Genomic DNA, 17939 nt, shown 5'->3' on the forward strand with positions numbered 1-17939 from the left:
AACTTTATATCATCTGCAAAGAACACATATTCCCATTTAAGCTTCTCCAAAGATCATTAGTATTCAAGGTATTAAAAGTTCTGGGGAACACCACTAGCAAATTTCCTCTTCAAAGACACAGCATTCCCATACACAACTTTTGATACTTATCAGATAGCCAATCTCCTATTCAATACATCAATCTATTATCTAATCACAACTGTTCTAATTTAATTACCAACTTGTCATGTAGTAATATATAAATGGCTTAACAAAATCCAATATAACACTGTATGTGCATTTCCCTTGTCCAATACATTTATTATCCTGTTGTAATATAAAAGTAGTTTGCTAAGACAAATTCATCCACTTTTGCAAATCCATGCTGATGATCAAAGAGAATGCTGTTAACAACCCAACTGTGGATCTTAGCCCTCACCAACCTCCCAACCTTAAACACAACTCTAGAATATAATTAGGCTATATAATACTTATCATTTATCGCTTTCTCTGTGAAGTGGAACAAGCTTCTATGCTTTCTATTCCTTTCGAACTGTCCCATTTCAAGACTCCTGTTGAAATAGTATGCCATAGATATTATTAACTTATCGGAATAATCTCTCACAACATGCAGTAATAAGTCGTATAGTCCTACTGCCTTACTATAACAAGATTACTTAATTGCTCATATAACTTCTTCTCCTCCATTCCCACTGCATTCAAACTCTGCATTCCAACACAGCTAGCTGCAAGTATTTCAATTAGTTATACCCAAGTTGTGTCAAAGGAGGAAAAAAAAACTTTAAATATGAATTCTATCATCCACATTAAGCTGTCTTACCAAATTTATCAAATTTTGTAGCAATAAAAGATAAAAGTTGCATTCTGATAGTGGCAGTGACATTAGGAACTGAAAGCTAAGTTTCAAATACATCTGGTATTTGAAAATAACTGGTGATATTTGATTCTTTTTAATAAATTAATTATCATTATCAGTGTCTACTTATAACAATTTTTTGTTGCTAAGTGGATTAGATGACGATTGGGCAACAGGATAATAAGGCTGTAGAGAGTTTATTTTTCACTTGGTTGGACTATAATAACTTTAGTTTAATCCTTTATCCAAGTGTGAGCAAACAAAGTTTGCACCTGAAAGTATCTTCAGGACTGGGGTAAGTTAGTACAACACCCAGAAACTCATTGCAACTCCCATAATGCAAAGCACATCTCCTTGCAGATATGCATAATGCTATACATTAAGGCAAGGGCCACTACCCATACTAGTTTCGACCTTAATTGAGGTCTCGTCAATGGGAGCCAGGCCCAATAGTGGAGAAACCAAGGTAGAAGCAATGAGACATCATCCCAACCTATAGGAGTTGCCAAAGGGTGTACAACCTTATTATTAAATTACTCTGGATTCAGAGAAAGATGTTGAGAGTTTATTTTTCACTTGGTTAGACTATAAAAAGTTTAGTTTAATCCTTTATCCAAGTGTCATGAGAACTTTCTCCACCTTTGCAATGAGTTGCCCGGTGTTGTACTACCTTACCCCAGTCCTGAAGATACTTTCAGGTGCAAAGTTTGTTTGCTCACACTTGGATAAAGGATTAAACTAAACTTATTATAGGATAATAAGGCAATAGCCACCTGGGCAACAGGATAAATGGGTGGCAGGTTTACTTGGCAACCAGTTAGGTCAAAGTTTAAAAAGAATTGCTTACACATAAAATAAAAGATGATAAAAAGGTATCATCATCATCAAATTCCTGATATATACCCTCAAGAGGTGTACAGCATATGAAAATTTATAATTTACATATAAAAATACATACATATAAAAATTTACACCATTACTAACTTCCTATCTACAATTTTATTATTATTATTATTATTATTATTCAGGCCTCCATGGAGTCAAAAGACTCATCATGGGAGGTCCTTCCTAAGAAACACAAAGTCTATCAAGACTCATCAAGGGGAGACCCCCCCCCCTAAGAAACACAAAGTCTATCAAGACTCATCAAGGGGAGACCCCCCCCCCTAAGAAACACAAAGTCTATCATACCACTCCTTAAACTCATTGACCGTTCTCGCTCTCACCACTCCATCAGGCAATGCATTCCATGGTTCAACCACCCTCCATGCAAAGAAACCACTCCTCACCCTCTTGCTCACAGTTTCCTTTTGTAACTTCCACGGATGGCCTCTTGTCATCACTCCTTCCTGCTGTTCAACCTTGAAATCAGTTTGTTACCTGAAAAGACCCCAATATTATCAGGTCTTATATTTCTGTCTTCTAAGGCACTGTATTTACTGTATCAACCCACCTATATCTTGGTCTTCCTCTAGGTCTTTTTCCTGACAACCTGGCAGAAATCACTTGTTTTGCTAATCTTTCCTCTCCCATTCCGCTTAAGTGATCATACCACCTGAGATTAGCTCTGCTAATGCATTCCTGGATGCTGACAATATCAAGTTCTTTTCTAATAACCTCATTTTTAATATGATACTGCCATTGATGCCATCTGTTCAGGTGCCTAATCTTTCTCACGACTCTCATATCTGCAGTCTCTAGTCTTTGGTCAAGTGTTTAATTTCTAACCAAGCTCTCAGATCCATAAGTTAAAATTGGTTTGAACAATGTCTTGTATACAGCTAATTTAGTGTTTTGACTAATTTCTCTCTTATTCTATATAAATTTATTCAGTTGACTTCCTACCATACCAGCTTTGTTGTTTCTATTGTCTATTTTCATATTTAATTTACCATCTTCACTAAAAATCGTGCCTAAGTAGCTGAAATGTTTTACTTGTTCCACAGGTTCTCCATTTGTAATGCAGTTGATATTTTCAATGTTTCTGCCTATTTTCATTGTCTTTATAATGCTGACCTTCATACCATATCTATTACAACAGTTATTCAATTTAGTCAGGGAATCTTGCAGACTTGTAGAGGATTTCTTTAGAAGTATATAAGTAAACATCATCTGCATAAAGCAAAAAGCTGATATTAACATCTCCAATTTTGATATCAGGTTTAAGTCCACTTTCCTTCATAACGTGATCCATATAAATAATGAATAATAGAGAGGATAATGTACATTCTTGTCTGACACAAGATTTAACATTAAACCACCTTCCTGTACTTCCTTCAATTCTAACTGCTGACTTACAACTCAAATAAAGACTAAGTATTGTTCGATATAATTCCCCATTAACACCATATAACTGTAGCATTTTGAATAGTATTTCCCTTTCCAGATCTACAAAACCTAAATACAGATCTTTGTTATATTCCCAGCATTTTGTCAACTATCTGTCATAGAGTGAAAATCTGATCCTGACAGCCTCTATTTCACCTGAATCCAGCATGTTCTTCACCAAGCTCCCTCCCACAATCCTCATGAACCTTTTCTCAAGTATATTTGCATAAATTTTACCAGGAACACTCAGTAACAAAATACTTCTGTAATTCTCGCATTCAATTCTATTTCCCTTTTGATATTTTTGGTACATTCCAATCATCTGGAATTCATCCCTCTGACATGTTCTGATCTATGCAGTGCAGCCACTGTAAGACTTTTATACCTCCATAGTTGGGCATTTCTGGTCTAACATCATCTGCTCCTGCTGCCTTTCCGCATTTCAGGCTTTTGATGGCTTTTTCTACTTCAAGTATGGATATATATATATATATATATGTATTCCTGACTGTATGCCTGGTCAGTGTTTTGTACCACTGTGCTGTAATAACTGCTTGTTTCATTTAACAATTTTTTGAAGTAATTACTCCATACTTTAAGGATATCTTTTTCTCCTGTTTTTATGTCACCTTTATCATCTCTAATTCCTTTTACAGCATTCTTTCCTCCATTTCTAAGCTTCTTCAACAACCTCCAGAATATCTTACCATCAAAAATGTAAAAAAGCTAAACACCATGTTTTACATGGTGTTTAGCTTTTTTACATTTGTCTCTGTATTCTCTAAGAACACAAGCTGACTTATTTGCCAGGAACTTTTGATATACTTTCTTTTTTTCCTTCACTGCCTCTTTAACTTCCTGTGTCCACCATGGAGTTCTGATTTTTCTATCCTTGCAGACAACCTCACCACATGCGTCTCTGGCAGAATCAATCAATGTTTTCTTCAGAGTTTGCCATTGAATCGCAAAGGTTTGATTCCTGTTCTCAAACTCTTTAATTTTTTCTTCAATAATCTTTGTGCATTTTAGTCTACAGTTCACATCTGAGATCTGCTCAACTTTTATTTGCTTTAAAACTTTCTTACATGTCATTCTTTTCAATATGAAATTCATTTTTATCCTGCTCAAGACTAAATAGTGATTGCTTCCAATTTCAAATCCTCTGTACACTCTGGTGTTCTGCACCAGGGAGAAAACATCACTATCAACAATAACATAGTCAATGAGACTTTTGTTATTCCTGGCCTCTTCTCTCCACATGAATTTGTGCACATTTTTATGTTGGAACATGGTGTTAGTAATAACCAGTCCATGTCCTGAGCAGAAATCCAACAGGTATTTGCCATCATTATTAGCTTTGATCTTTTCTCCAAATTTTTCCAAAATATTTTTGTATGTCTGACAATCATTTCCTACTCTGCTATTTAGATCCCCAACAAGGACCAACTTTTCCTTTTTCATTGTGTCAGTTGCTTTCTCTAGAGCCTCAAAACATTCCTCCACTTCTACCTTAGTAGAACCTTCTGTGAGACCACAGGCACAAATAAATCTCATTGTCCAGTTCCCCATTCTCATGTTTGCCCACATCACTCTACTTGAGACTGCCTGCCATTCAGGAAGATTAGACTCGTATTTAGTGTTGAATACCATGGCTACTCCTTTTCTCTGATTGTCATTGCATGATTATAACATTTTGTATTTATTGCTCAGAAAGAACTCACCAGTTTTTGCCACATCACTCTACTTGAGACTGCCTGCCATTCAGGAAGATTAGACTCGTATTTAGTGTCCCTGATTGTCATTGCATGATTATAACATTTTGTATTTATTGCTCAGAAAGAACTAACCAGTTTTTGCCTTTTTTGTTTCACCCTTATTATGTCGATTTGGTACTTATCCAATTCCTCAGCTAGCTCCATTTCTTTGCCATTCAGGCTTCTTATGTTGATGGTACCAATCTTGAACTCAGGTGATGATGAGTTGGGGTGGGTTTTAGGATTTGTTCCAGTTGCTGACATTTTGCTGTTTGCCCTTGCGAAAACAACAGCGATTAAAAGGTAAAATAACAATAAACTGTTCATTTAAGATCCAAGTTTCAAAAGACTATTATGCAAAGTAAAATTCTTCTGATAAAAAAAGATTAAATAATTATAAAATATCCAAGTTTATGACTTTCTTGCTCACAAAGTAAAATATGTGATAAAAAAAATATTTAGTAATTATAAAATGGCCAGGTTTGTTGCAAGCTTAAGAAAAGTATTAATAAAGCTTCAAATGAAATAAACCTTGTTATGTATATGGAAACAAAATTTTATCCCAAACTCTTTATGTAGAGTACAATTTGACCACTGTCTTTGAATTCATGATACTGTGCAACTGCATACTGTACAATTTTGCCAGCCTGGTTGGCTGAGTGGTTAGCGTATCCGCTTTGCAGCCAAAAGTCTGTGGGTTCGAATCCCGCTGTGGGAATGGATGTTTGTGATTGTCTGTAAAATACTAATTGGTGGTGGTTGGTGGTAGATGGCATTGGTGTAGATGATGAATACAGTTGTAGTTGGTGGTTTGAGTGGTGGAGATGGAGAGTTGTTTAGTAGGTGCCCTCCCATGATGAGTCTTTGGACTCCCTGGAGGTGTTATGTATTAATAACAATAATAATTCTTTATTCCTTCATTTCTTGCTATAATCTTCTTGCATAAGTTTTGTTTTATGTTTCTTTGGCCAGTTTTAACCTGAAGTATAGCAGCCTCAGTGTTATGCTCCTCCTCCTGTAATTCTTCCAGCAATAAAAACAGCAACACTCTCCTCCTGGTGATCATTTTGTTAAATCTGGTGTGCCAGGCTGCTACAGCTTTATTAGTTCTGGCTTCATCTGTCATTGATCTATCATTGATGCTTTATTTTTGAACCAGCAGCTCAGTTTGCCTTAAAATCAGGTTAGCAGGTGGCTATTGCCCATCTGTCCAGTCACCAAGTTGGCCATCTCCCACTTATCCTATTGCCCAGTTGACTGTTGCCCACCTACCTTGTCACCTATTTCACTGTCCCTCAAATGTCTTATCTCTCAGTTGTCTGTGAATGACTAAGAGCTGTTATTTGTATCAGATATACACTGCGCTAGCACCCAATTTGACATAGAAGAATGACACAAAAAAATCAACATGCTGGATTTTGTTTGCTACAGTGAGTATGTGTGTATCTGTGAGATGTATTCATTATGAAGGATGAGAGTTGTGATTGTGCAGGAAATTATTTGAAAGTGAGTGCCAGCAGTGTGAGAAGAGTAAGAAATGTAATAGTGAGACTTGAAGGATGAAAGACGAGAGAATGTGAGTGTGAATGTTAGCAAGGCAGTTGTTGCAATCGACAACTGTCTTGCTAACATTTACCCCCACTTTACTTGCCAGGGAAGTAAAGTGGCTGAAGATCAAGGATGCATGTTGCATGCAATATGAGTGACCGCATGAATGAAATGATGGAAAATGAAGAGAAAGACCAGCTGGTATTGAGATAAAGAGATAGTAGGCTTTTTCTTTGTTGCTGAAGTTGTTGTTGAGTCCATACATGAGAGGTAGAGTGATCAAGTTCCATCAGAACCATATATAAATAGAACCTCTCATATTCTTTTCTTATATAAAGTCCTTCACAGGACAAAATCTGAGATAGAATGGTTAAAGAAATGCCTGGGGAAAAAGGCATGGCAGAGAAGCAGAAGCAGGCAGAGATTATTATTATTATTATTAATCAGGCCTCCATGGAGTCAAAAGACTCATCATGGGAGGTCCTTCCTAAGAAAAACAAAGTCTAGCAAGACTCATCGAGGGAAGGTCCTCCCCCCCAAGAAACACAAAGTCTATCATACCACTCCTTGAACTCATTGACCGTTCTCACGCTCACCACTCCATCAGGCAATGCATTCCATGGTTCAACCACCCTCCATGCAAAGAAATCACTCCTCACCCTCTTGCTCACAGCGTCCTTTCGTAACTTCCAGGGATGGTCTCATCATCACTCCTTCCTGCTGTTCAACCAAGCGAAAGAACTCCCCAGTGTCAATCCTGTAACCACCTCTCACCCTTTTTAATAGTCTCAATCATATCACCTATCCTTCTTCTATCCACCAAACTCTACAGTCCACATTCCCTCAGCCAATCCTCATAACTATCATTGTACAGTCCTGAAACCATCTTTGTTATCTGCCTTTGTACCCTTTCCGCAGTTAATTTATTCCCTTCAAATCCTGGGGACCAAATCTGAGACAATAGTCCAAGTGTGGTCTGATCAGGGTCTTATACAATGGAATGATAACCCTTTTATCTCTGCAGGTCAGTGTCCTTCTCATTATTGCAGCAATCGTCTGTGTTACCTTCACCACCTTTGCAATATGTCCCCTAAATTTCAGGTTTCTATCAATCATCAATCCCAGATCTCTTGTCTCCCCTACTTCCTCCAGTATAACTCCTCCCATAGAGTATGTAAGGGAAGAGAAAGCAGAATATGAAAAAGCAAAAAAAAAAGGGGGGGGGAATACAATATGAGAGTCTTGTAAAGAGACTCCATGACAAGAGGAGTTCTTGAGAGTGTGATGAAATCATGTTTCCATGGGACAGCGATTAAGGATATTATTGATGCTGTTAGGATGCAGAAAGGGAAAGTGAGAGAGATATAAACACTTCGGCAGATACAAATAATATCTCACAGGAACAAGTACGGTAAGTGAGAAGACATGAAAGATTTGCTGGCATAAGCAAATAATAATAATAAGAGTGAGTGAATACAGATTGTGAGTCTGCTGCCACAGTACAATAGAGGCAGCTGAGAAGAAAGGAGATGAGCCCATGTGTAGGACTCATCTCATCTCGAATGATGGGATGTAAAGTATACTTTGCATCCCATCATTGCTTACGAAAACTTTAACGGAAGCAGAGAAGATGGGAGTGATGGTGGACTAGGACCTAAAATTCAGAGGCCACACTGCACAACTTGTGAAGATGTCACATCAGATAAGGGCAATAATGTGGAAGACCCTGACATGCAGAAATAGAGAGGTTATGATTCCATTGTATAAGGCCTTGATCAGACCTCATATGAGCTATTATGCACAGATTTGGTTGCTGGTTTTCATGGTGATGAGAATATGTTGGAAAGAGTCCAGAGACGATTCACAAAGGTGGTCTGTGGTCTTTGTAATGTGGAGTATGAGGACAGATTGAGAGAATGTAAGTTGCATTGCCTCGTAAATACGATGAAGAGAGGGAAGATATGATTGAGACATATAAGCTAGTCAGAGGTTGCTATCGGGTCGACATGGAAGAGATTTTTCATAGAATGGGAGAGGTGGGATAGAACAAGAGGCCATTGCTGGAAACTGTGTAAGGAGGGTATGACCAAAGGAGTGAGGAGTAGGTTCTTTGCATGGAGAGTGACTGGTGAGTGGAATACATTGCCTGAATGTTTTTTGGTGCAGACACATTGAATCTGCTTAAAGCATGGTTGGATGAGCATCGTGTGCAATAGTGTGTACCTCCCACGATGAGTCTCTGACTCCGTGGAGGTCAAATGTTGGTAATAATAATAATATTCTATAAACACTTGTATGCTATTTAATTTTCACAACAGTGAGATATCAGTCTTGATAAGAATAATTAAATAAGAATATAAAATATTAATCATAGTCTTGCAATGTAATTATATAAGAAGTTAAAAATAAAAAATCTCTAAACATGATTTTCTGCAGAAAAATTCCACATATCAGATCTTTAAAAATTATTATTGTTAATAATAATATTTAACCTCCAAAAGGTCAAAGAACTCATCACGGGAAGTCGATACTCTTTAATGCAAAAAGATCACAAAACCATGTCTTAAACCAATTCACAGTTTCTGCACTCACTACATTTTCAAGAAACGAATTCCACTCACCAATCATTCTCAATGCAAAGAACCTGATCTCACTTCTCTGCTCACACATTCCTTATACAACCTCCCTCTACTCTATGAAAAATCTCCACATTAATCTGGTAACAACCCCTCTCAGTCATCTCCCTTCTTCTTCTATTTAAAAGGCTCAGGAAGATGTATTCCCACAATCTCTCTGGGTATATGACATTCCACAGACCAGACACTGATGTAAACCATCTCTGGACCCTCTCCAATATTGTCATCTCGTTGAAAACCAGGTAGCCAAATCTGCAGACAGTAGTCCATATAATGGTATAATCAAAGTCTTATATGATGGAACCATAACCTCTTTGTTTCTGCATGCCACATTCTTCTTAATTATTGCCATAATGTAGTGTGATGTTCTTGCAAATTTAGTAATTAATGTGACCCATAAACTTCAAGTATCTGTCCATCCACCACCATTCATAGATCTATCATCTCTTTCAACTCCATCAAAATTTCTCCATTAATTGCATCCTCTGCATCCCAACAATGCATACCAAATTTCAAGACCTTGTGCTTTGCAACATTAAATTGACAGCTCTACTCATTTTGCCAACTCACATAGTCTATTAAGACTTTTCTGCAAGGGAAAAACATCAGCTCTATTTCTCATAGTTCTTGTCAACAAACAGTTACATATTTTTAGTTAAGCCAGTCCCCATGTCATTAACATACAGGTTAAACAATAATGGTCCAAAAACAGATCCCTGTGCCACTCCACTACAGCCTTTTTTTTTTGGAATACCACTTCTCCATAAATAACCCTCATACCTATCTGCAGCCAATCAGATATTCATCTCACTAATCTGTTATCTAATCTTATTTGTTTCTGTTCAATTACCAGCTTGGCAGTCTATTAAAGGCCTTTCACTATCACTCCTACTTTATTTAGTTTTTACACCTTTGGAATACACTCAAAAATTGCTTGATCAATGCCCAAGCATCATCCGTCTCCTTTCCACTCACCTCCACTTTCCATGCTTTAGCTCCCAGTTCTCCTAAGCTTTCCATAATCATATCACCAGTCTTGTAGTTCCACATATATTCCTTCTTTATAGAAGTTCTCATGTGACTTGCTGCAACCCAGGTCATCAGTTCATGGTCACTCTTGCCAACCGGGGGAAGATTAAACACTTTATTCACAATCACATCCTCTGATGATATAACCAGATCTAAGACTGATAACGCTCATGTGCCATCCGTTACATATTGCTTAAGATTGCTATCCCTTAAGAACTCAAAAATTAATTTGCCTTATTCCCTAATGCTATCTCTCTATTTCAATGAATATTGCCATTATTGAACTCACCCATAATGATCACCCTTTGCTAGCTCACTAAGCCAACTTGCTATATTTATGTCTCCACCCTCCACATTCCCTGGACTGTAACATCACCGAACAAATATCTCATTCTCTCTACTTCCACTTCACAGCACACTTCTTCAAAAATACTGCCACCTTTTTCCCCTTGTATCTGAACTTTGTGTGGATATAATTCTCCCTATCATCAGCAACACTTACAATCCCTTTTTGTCTTTTCTACTTTCATGAAAACCACATCATGTTCCTCCATTTCTATTCTTGTCTAGATATCATTCTCATGCAACTATGTTTCACTTATTCCAACTATTTTTGGGAAAATAACATATGATAGATATTATGTTGATAGTTTGGGTCTCCCATGATGAGTCATAGGACTCCATGGAGGTGCCTGTAAATAATAATAATAAACTCAATCAAAGCAATAATTTCATCTCTCTTATTTCTTATACTCCTGGCATTCATAAATAAACACAACAATCAATATCTTTGTCTATAACCAGTCCCGCTTATGTTGTCCCTCTTTGACCTCTCCATGCTTGCTTCCATCTGCTCACCTTCTGTCCGGTATTCTCCCCACATTCAACCACCCTCCATATATTCCAGACCATTCCATTTCTATGTTGACCATCCACATACATATATTAATTACTGCTTTCAGGATTTATTCCTCTTACAATGTGTCTCCCTGATCTCTTCCTGTTTAGCTTGCTTTCCTGTTCTCTCATTCTCATCTTGTTTCACAACCACATCAGTCTCACCTGGTCTACTCTCCTGCTCATTTATATCATCTCTGACTTATACATTGTTTTCATCACTCATTACACGTCCTTCCAACAGCAACTTTTCTAAATGATTCACCCACAAAACCATTCAGATGATCTTATACAGTTGAATATCAATTGCTCTTATACAGCTGAATTCATTCCTGAAGCTCATCCCACTCATTCACAAACTGCAATCCATGCATTTTTGCTAACATTCCTTAGTTATATGAAAATCTCCAAAAATCATGTTACAGGAACAAATAATACATACATATCGACTGTAATTCATATTCTGAAAATCTCCAATAAATTTTATATTATTATTATTATTATAGTCCATGCAGTTAGCCTAGTGCTTTGTGCTTTGCAACCATATGCATAGGGAAGGAGTGTCCTAGGTTCAATTCCCATCGACGACATGATGAGTTTAAGGATCTTTCTCAGCCACAGCCAAATTATGGCTATATACGAGAAAGAAGCCCTGCTGTCTGCACCCAGTCTTGGGTGTGGACAGCAGGGTTTTTCCTCACAGTTTACAAGCAGGCAAACCGGTCCCATGAATACACAGGCTACAGTCATAGGATATAGTGCTTAATCCCTCATTAAGAGGGCTTAACCAGTCCTGAGAGGTGGTCGAGGAACAGGAGGGAGCATCACACGAATAAATAAAAATTATTTTTATTATTATTATTATGATAATTGTTATATTCTCAAGCATCAATCCGGGGCAAGTTAAACTGTGAAAGGGATATTCTAGCCATTTTATGTGCAATACTGATCATACATCTCCTTGAACTCATTCATCGACAAAGCACTCGTTACCCACCCTCACCAATTTATCACACTCCAAGCAAAAGGTTCAGTCCTTAATACCCTTATTATACAATTTCCAGAGGTGATTGTCTTGAAAAAAAACATGGGAGTGGGAGAGAACTGGGGGTTATACCTAAAAACGTATTGAACAGGAGATCACTATTCTTTCTTTCAAGGTTACACGGTGGTCAGCATTCATTGTATAAAATTTATGTTGGCAAACACTCCTGTTGGAGTAATTACTTTACTTATAATTAAGCAAATAACACTTGACATTTCGACTGCTTTATCAAGGTCATTATCAGTAAAGCATACATATGTACAGGACACAAGCTGCATTTACTATACAAAAGTAAACCAAATCTAAATGCTTTGTTAATCATTTACACTAGCCTGATCTCTAGTGGAAAAATAAATGAATTAATAAATAATAATAATAATAATATATATATACAGTATATATATATATTATTATTATATATATATATATAAATATATATATTTATGAAAAAATTGAATGACTAGAACCGAGATTTAAGTAAAAAGGTTTTAATATAAAAACACTACTAGTTTCGGCCTTCGGCCTGTAACAGCCTTCTTCAGGTGACATTATAAAAGAAATAAAAAACACTAAACATTGAAGGTTAAAAGACTATGAACAACATAGACAGTCTCTATACATAATTAGCATGAAAACGCTGTAGCTGTATTTGAAGCTGTTCTTTGGTTTGTTGCATTGTTCGGAGAGTGCGTGCTTGCAGCCTCACGTGAACGCCAGTATATGATTACAGCTGAATGACTATCTGGGAGGTTGTAGCTCAAGTTGTTATTTAGATGAACAGGATTGAAGATGATTTCTCTAGATTCCACGATTTTTTTCTCTCTAGTTTGTCACTGCAACGGAAGATGTTAGTAGATTTTTCCCGGCAGACTTTGTGACTTTGGTTTTCATCATTATTTCAATTTTTTCATAAAACTATGTATGTTAACCAAGTTAATGATCATTCTGTCATATATATATATATATATATATATATATATATATATATATATATATATATATATATATATATATATATATATACAGGGTGGCCCAAAATATACCTACCAAGTTTAAATCCAAATTTCTCTACAATTAGCTGCTATAATTAGTAAAAAACTTTACCGACACATTATAGTCATCAAGCCATTTGTGTTTCATAAAAGTGTATCAGAACAATCCAAAGACTTTGGAGGAACTAAAGTTATCTATCGAGCGTGAAATCTTAGCTATTCCAACAGGTGTCCTCCAGAAGGTGGTGTAGAATTTTGTGATACGATTGCAGAAGATCGTCGAGGTTGAAGGTAAACATATTGAACATGTAATATAAATGGCACAAGATGTAGACCTTAACACACTTTAAATGAGGTTTGTATGCCTCCTCGTTCAGGAATAATACAGCATTAAATTTGGTAGGTACATTTTGGACTACCCTGTATATATATATATATATATATATATATATAATTCATAAATAATTACTTATTTAAGTAATTAGCATAAAGAAAATAATGTTTATATACATAATAAGTATAATAATACACAAATGATTAAAAAAATTAAAGTCGATTAAGGTTTTTTTGGGGGGTTGGAGGTTCTGCCATTATGTCCTGGATGCTATATATGTTGTAGATGAGTGCTCCAGATTCTTGGAATTACTAATCTATCATTCTTGTTGAGATTAGGATGATGTTTCAGCATCTCACAAGTTTCCTTGAATTTTCTTTCAAACCAGGTTTTGGTGCAGTGTAGGGACTTATTATTATTATAATTATTATTACATGACACCTCCTACGAGTCCAAAGCCTCATCGAGGTAGAGAATCTACTCAACAACTCTCAATCTTCACCAACTACAGCGAACTGCAACTGCCATCATCATCTACACCATCTGCTGTCCACCAGTAGTATTTTCACAGACAATCACAAACATCCATGCTCATGTCAGGTTCCTTTCCAGTTGATTCTGTGACATGGTTGAAGTGCACAGACTGACAGGCCTGTTTTACCATAGTGAAGGAATTTAATGTACCATTTCTGTTCATCTTTTCTTGTTGTAATGGTGCATCCTGTTTCCCCTATTCAGGGTTAGGTTGAAGGTGTAGGTGTACTGAATTTTGTAAACACCTGGATGGGCAATGTAGGGAAGAAGATCTTTGGATGAGCTGAGTATACTTTTTAATTTAGCAGAAGATTTGAAAATCACCTGAATTTAAGTAGTGTTCTATCTATTTTTTATTATATTCTTCTAATGTATGGTATGGTTATGGCATTCTTGTAATATTTTTTAGTTTTTCATGGTATTACTGTGGAGGATCTTGTGAACTGTTTTTTTTTTTGTTGTTGTTGCTGTTGTTATATAATACATTTTTTACAAACGTTTGGCTAATATTTTCAAATTCCTTCTTCAGCATTCTCCAAAGAGAATGTTTGCTCCATAAATTCTACACAATGAAGGAGATCATTATAGTGCCCTTCAAAATTAATTTCCTTATTCTAATGTTTATGCAATTTTTTGCCTTTCTTACTATACTAGTCACTTTCTTCTCTTTATAATTTTCCCATAACCTCTTTTCATTTGCAGTTTCTGCTTGATTTCATTAGTCTTCTACTTTACACCAAATCAATTATTTTTTTCACTTGAACAATGTAATCTGCAATTGCTGTTAATAAATATCTCTTTAGTAGCCTTCTATTTGTGGAACTACTCCTAGTTGATTTGTAATGTTATTATAGTTATGTGTAAGGAGAAACATTATACATGAAAAGATAAAACTGAAATGCATGTAGCAGCAAAACAGAATACATCACAGTGAAAAAAAAAAAAAAAAAAAAAAATTAAACACACACACACACACACATATATATATATAAAACACAAACTTATAAATATATAAATACCTGTATAGGGAATCTCAATTACTAGGGGTTTCCCTGCTTCACCAGTAAAATCAGTCTTCTTAAGATTGATCTTTGGAGCCTTTTCACCTAAAATGCACAATATATAATTTAAAATATTTTCAAGATTCATTAAATTTTCTTAAGCTGAAGCACAAATTTTGTCACACGATGTACAACAGATATTAGTGTAAACAAAATAAAACAAGAAATGATTGTATTGAAGAGTTACTGTGATCAACAGTAATGAAATAACATATTGAAGATTTCCATATATTTGGAAGGGTGACCACACCTTAGTGATTCAAGGTTGGTCGATTGGTAGAGCCTCTGCTACTAATGGCTCAGTTAAGTAAGTTTGTAAGTTTGAATGTGGTTAATAGTTGGAATGGGTCCATTCATTCGATGCTGTTGGCACACTCTCCCTCAATGAGTCTTTGGACTCTCTGGAGGTGTCAAATAATAATAATAATAATCTTTCCTCATATCCATAGTGTTATAAACAAAATTTCTTGAATTCTCAGAGGCCATGGCAGAAAACTGTCTTCCACTTCACATAACAAAAAGGGACAGAATAAAAAATAAAAAATACCTATAGGTATTTTTTATTTATAGGTATTTAACAGAATAAATTTCATAGGTATTTAACAGAATAAAAAATACCTATAGGTATTTTTTATTCTGTTTTCCAAATTAAAATTTGGGAAACAAAGATGGGATGTAGAATTTATGCTTCATGGGAATATATTGTTGGAGGTGGAGGAAATAAGAGATCTTGGGGTGATAGTGGATAAGGATCTGAAATTTAGGGAACACATTGCCAAAATTGTGAGGACAATGCAAAGAATTCTGGTACGGTGGACACTGACTTGTAGAAGTAGGGAGATTCTTGTTCCATTGTATAAGGCTTTGATTAGGACACACATGGATTGCTGTGCACAGATTTCATCACCTGGTTTTCAAAAGGTAGTTTCTGATCTCTGGAATGTTGAATATGAGGAAAGGTTGAGAAGATGCAATTTACAGAGTCCAATTTACAGAGATAGGAGGAAGAGGGGTGATATGATAGAGACCTACAAGTTAGTAAGGGGTTGTTATAGGATCAATGTTGGAGAGGTTTTACAGAAACTGGTGGGAGATCAGGGGAAAACCAGAGGTCATCCCTGGAAGCTGTATAAGGAGAGTGTGAACAGGGGAGTGAGAAGCGGGTTTTTTGCATGCAGAGTTGTGAATTATTGGTATGCCTTGATTGAGATTGTGGTGTCTGCAGAGAATTTGATTGTGATTAAGGCACGGTATGATGAGCTCTGTGTATGACAAAAGGATCTCCTAGATCAGTCTTTGACTCCATGGGATCTTGAGATAATAATAATATTCTTGACAAGATTAAATATTCTTGTTTTAATTATTTACCCTGGCATACGCAAGAAAAGCCACGTATTCTGAAGGAATGTGCCACAGAGTTGACACCTGCCTTGACATATTTTTTTAATACGAGTCTTGCACTTGGTCAAGTTCCTAAAGAGTGGAAGGAGGGCAAGATTATGCCACTTCATAAAGGAGGTGATCGAACTCAAGCATCAAACTATAGGCCTATCTGTGTGTCAGGTGTTGTGGTTAAGTTGTTGGAGAAGCTTGTGAGAACTAGGATCCAGAGTTGGGTTGACAACAATGGTATAATCTTTGATGGACCGCATGGATTTGCTAAAGGGAGGTCATGTTTTAGTAATCTACTTACTTATTACAATAAAGTGACTGTTCCTTGGACAGAGGAGAAGGATACACAGTAATATAATTGGATTTTGCAAAAGCTTTTGATAGAGTACCTCATGAAAAGTTGACAGTCAAACTAGAGCATATGGGGTTGGATGTTAGATTAGTGCATTGGATTGGAGACTGGCTATCTGATAGGTATCAACAAGTTGTGTATGGGGGTGCGATATCCAGGAAAAGGAAAGTCACTAGTGGAGTACCTCAGGGGTCTGTTTCAGGGCCATTACTCTTTAACTTGTACATTAATGATTTTGGCGAGGGTTTGGATGGAGATATTCAGTTGTTTGCAGATGATGCAAAGTTGGGACGAACCATAAAGAGTAGTGAAGATGTTGTGGCCTTGCAAGAGGACTTGAATAGATTGAGTGATTTGACAAGCAGATGGGGATGTGAGTTCAATGTTGCAAAATGTAAGATTTTAAAATTTGGAAAACAAAGATGGGATGCAGAATTTATGCTTGGTGAGAGTATATTGTTGGAAGTGGAGGAAATAAGAGATCTGGGGATGAATGTGGATAAGGATCTAAATTTAGGGGATGCATCGCCAAAATTGTGAAGACAACACAAAGACTTCAAGGAATGATGCGGAGGACACTGACGTGTAGAAGTAGGGAGATTCTTGTTCCATTGTATAAAGCTTTGATTAGGCCACACATGAACTACTGTGCCCAGATTTGGTCACCGGGTTTTCAAAAGGATGAAGAGATATTGGAAAGGTCCAAACGCGACTGACTAAGATAGTTTCTGACCTCTGGAATGTTGAGTATGAGGAAAGATTGAGAAGATGTAATTTGCAGAGTCTAGTGGAGAGAAGGAAGAGGGGAGATATGATAGAGACCTACAAGTTGGTAAGGGTGTATTATAGGATCAATGGTGGAGAAGTTCTACAGAGAATAGTGGGAGATCAGGGGAGAACCAGAGGTCATCCCTGGAAACTGTATAAAGAGGGTGTGAGTAGGGGAGTGAGAGGCAGGTTTTTTTCGTGCAGAGTTGTGAAATGATTGGAATGCCTTGCCTGAGAGTGTGGTGTCTGCAAGGAGTTTGTGTGTTTAAGACACGGTATGATGAGATGTGTGTGTGTGATAAAAGGACCTCCCAGATGAGTCTTACACCAGAGGTCCTGTTTAATAATAATAATAAAAGGTATGTATAAAGTATCTTTATGATTAATCTACTTAGAAATAGGTCTTTGCTTCA

The 17939-nt window shown here is 36.5% G+C and overlaps 1 protein-coding gene across 1 annotated transcript in view; it reads right to left on the minus strand.

Annotated features, from left to right (window-relative positions):
* The window catches only part of LOC150096673 (twitchin-like), a 2440784-nt gene that overhangs the window by 1799078 nt on the left and 623767 nt on the right, over window positions 1-17939 (minus strand). Inside the window, exon 28 of the mRNA XM_090408679.1 lies at window positions 14973-15059. Coding sequence (XP_090264805.1) covers window positions 14973-15059 — 87 coding nt within the window. The remainder of the gene's footprint in view (window positions 1-14972; window positions 15060-17939) is intronic.

The sequence above is a fragment of the Typopeltis vanoorti genome, chromosome 18 (genome assembly GCF_054136105.1).
Source record: "Typopeltis vanoorti isolate ZY-2024b chromosome 18, IOZ_Tvanoo_1.0, whole genome shotgun sequence".
In the NCBI taxonomy this organism is placed as follows: Eukaryota; Metazoa; Arthropoda; class Arachnida; order Uropygi; family Thelyphonidae; genus Typopeltis; species Typopeltis vanoorti.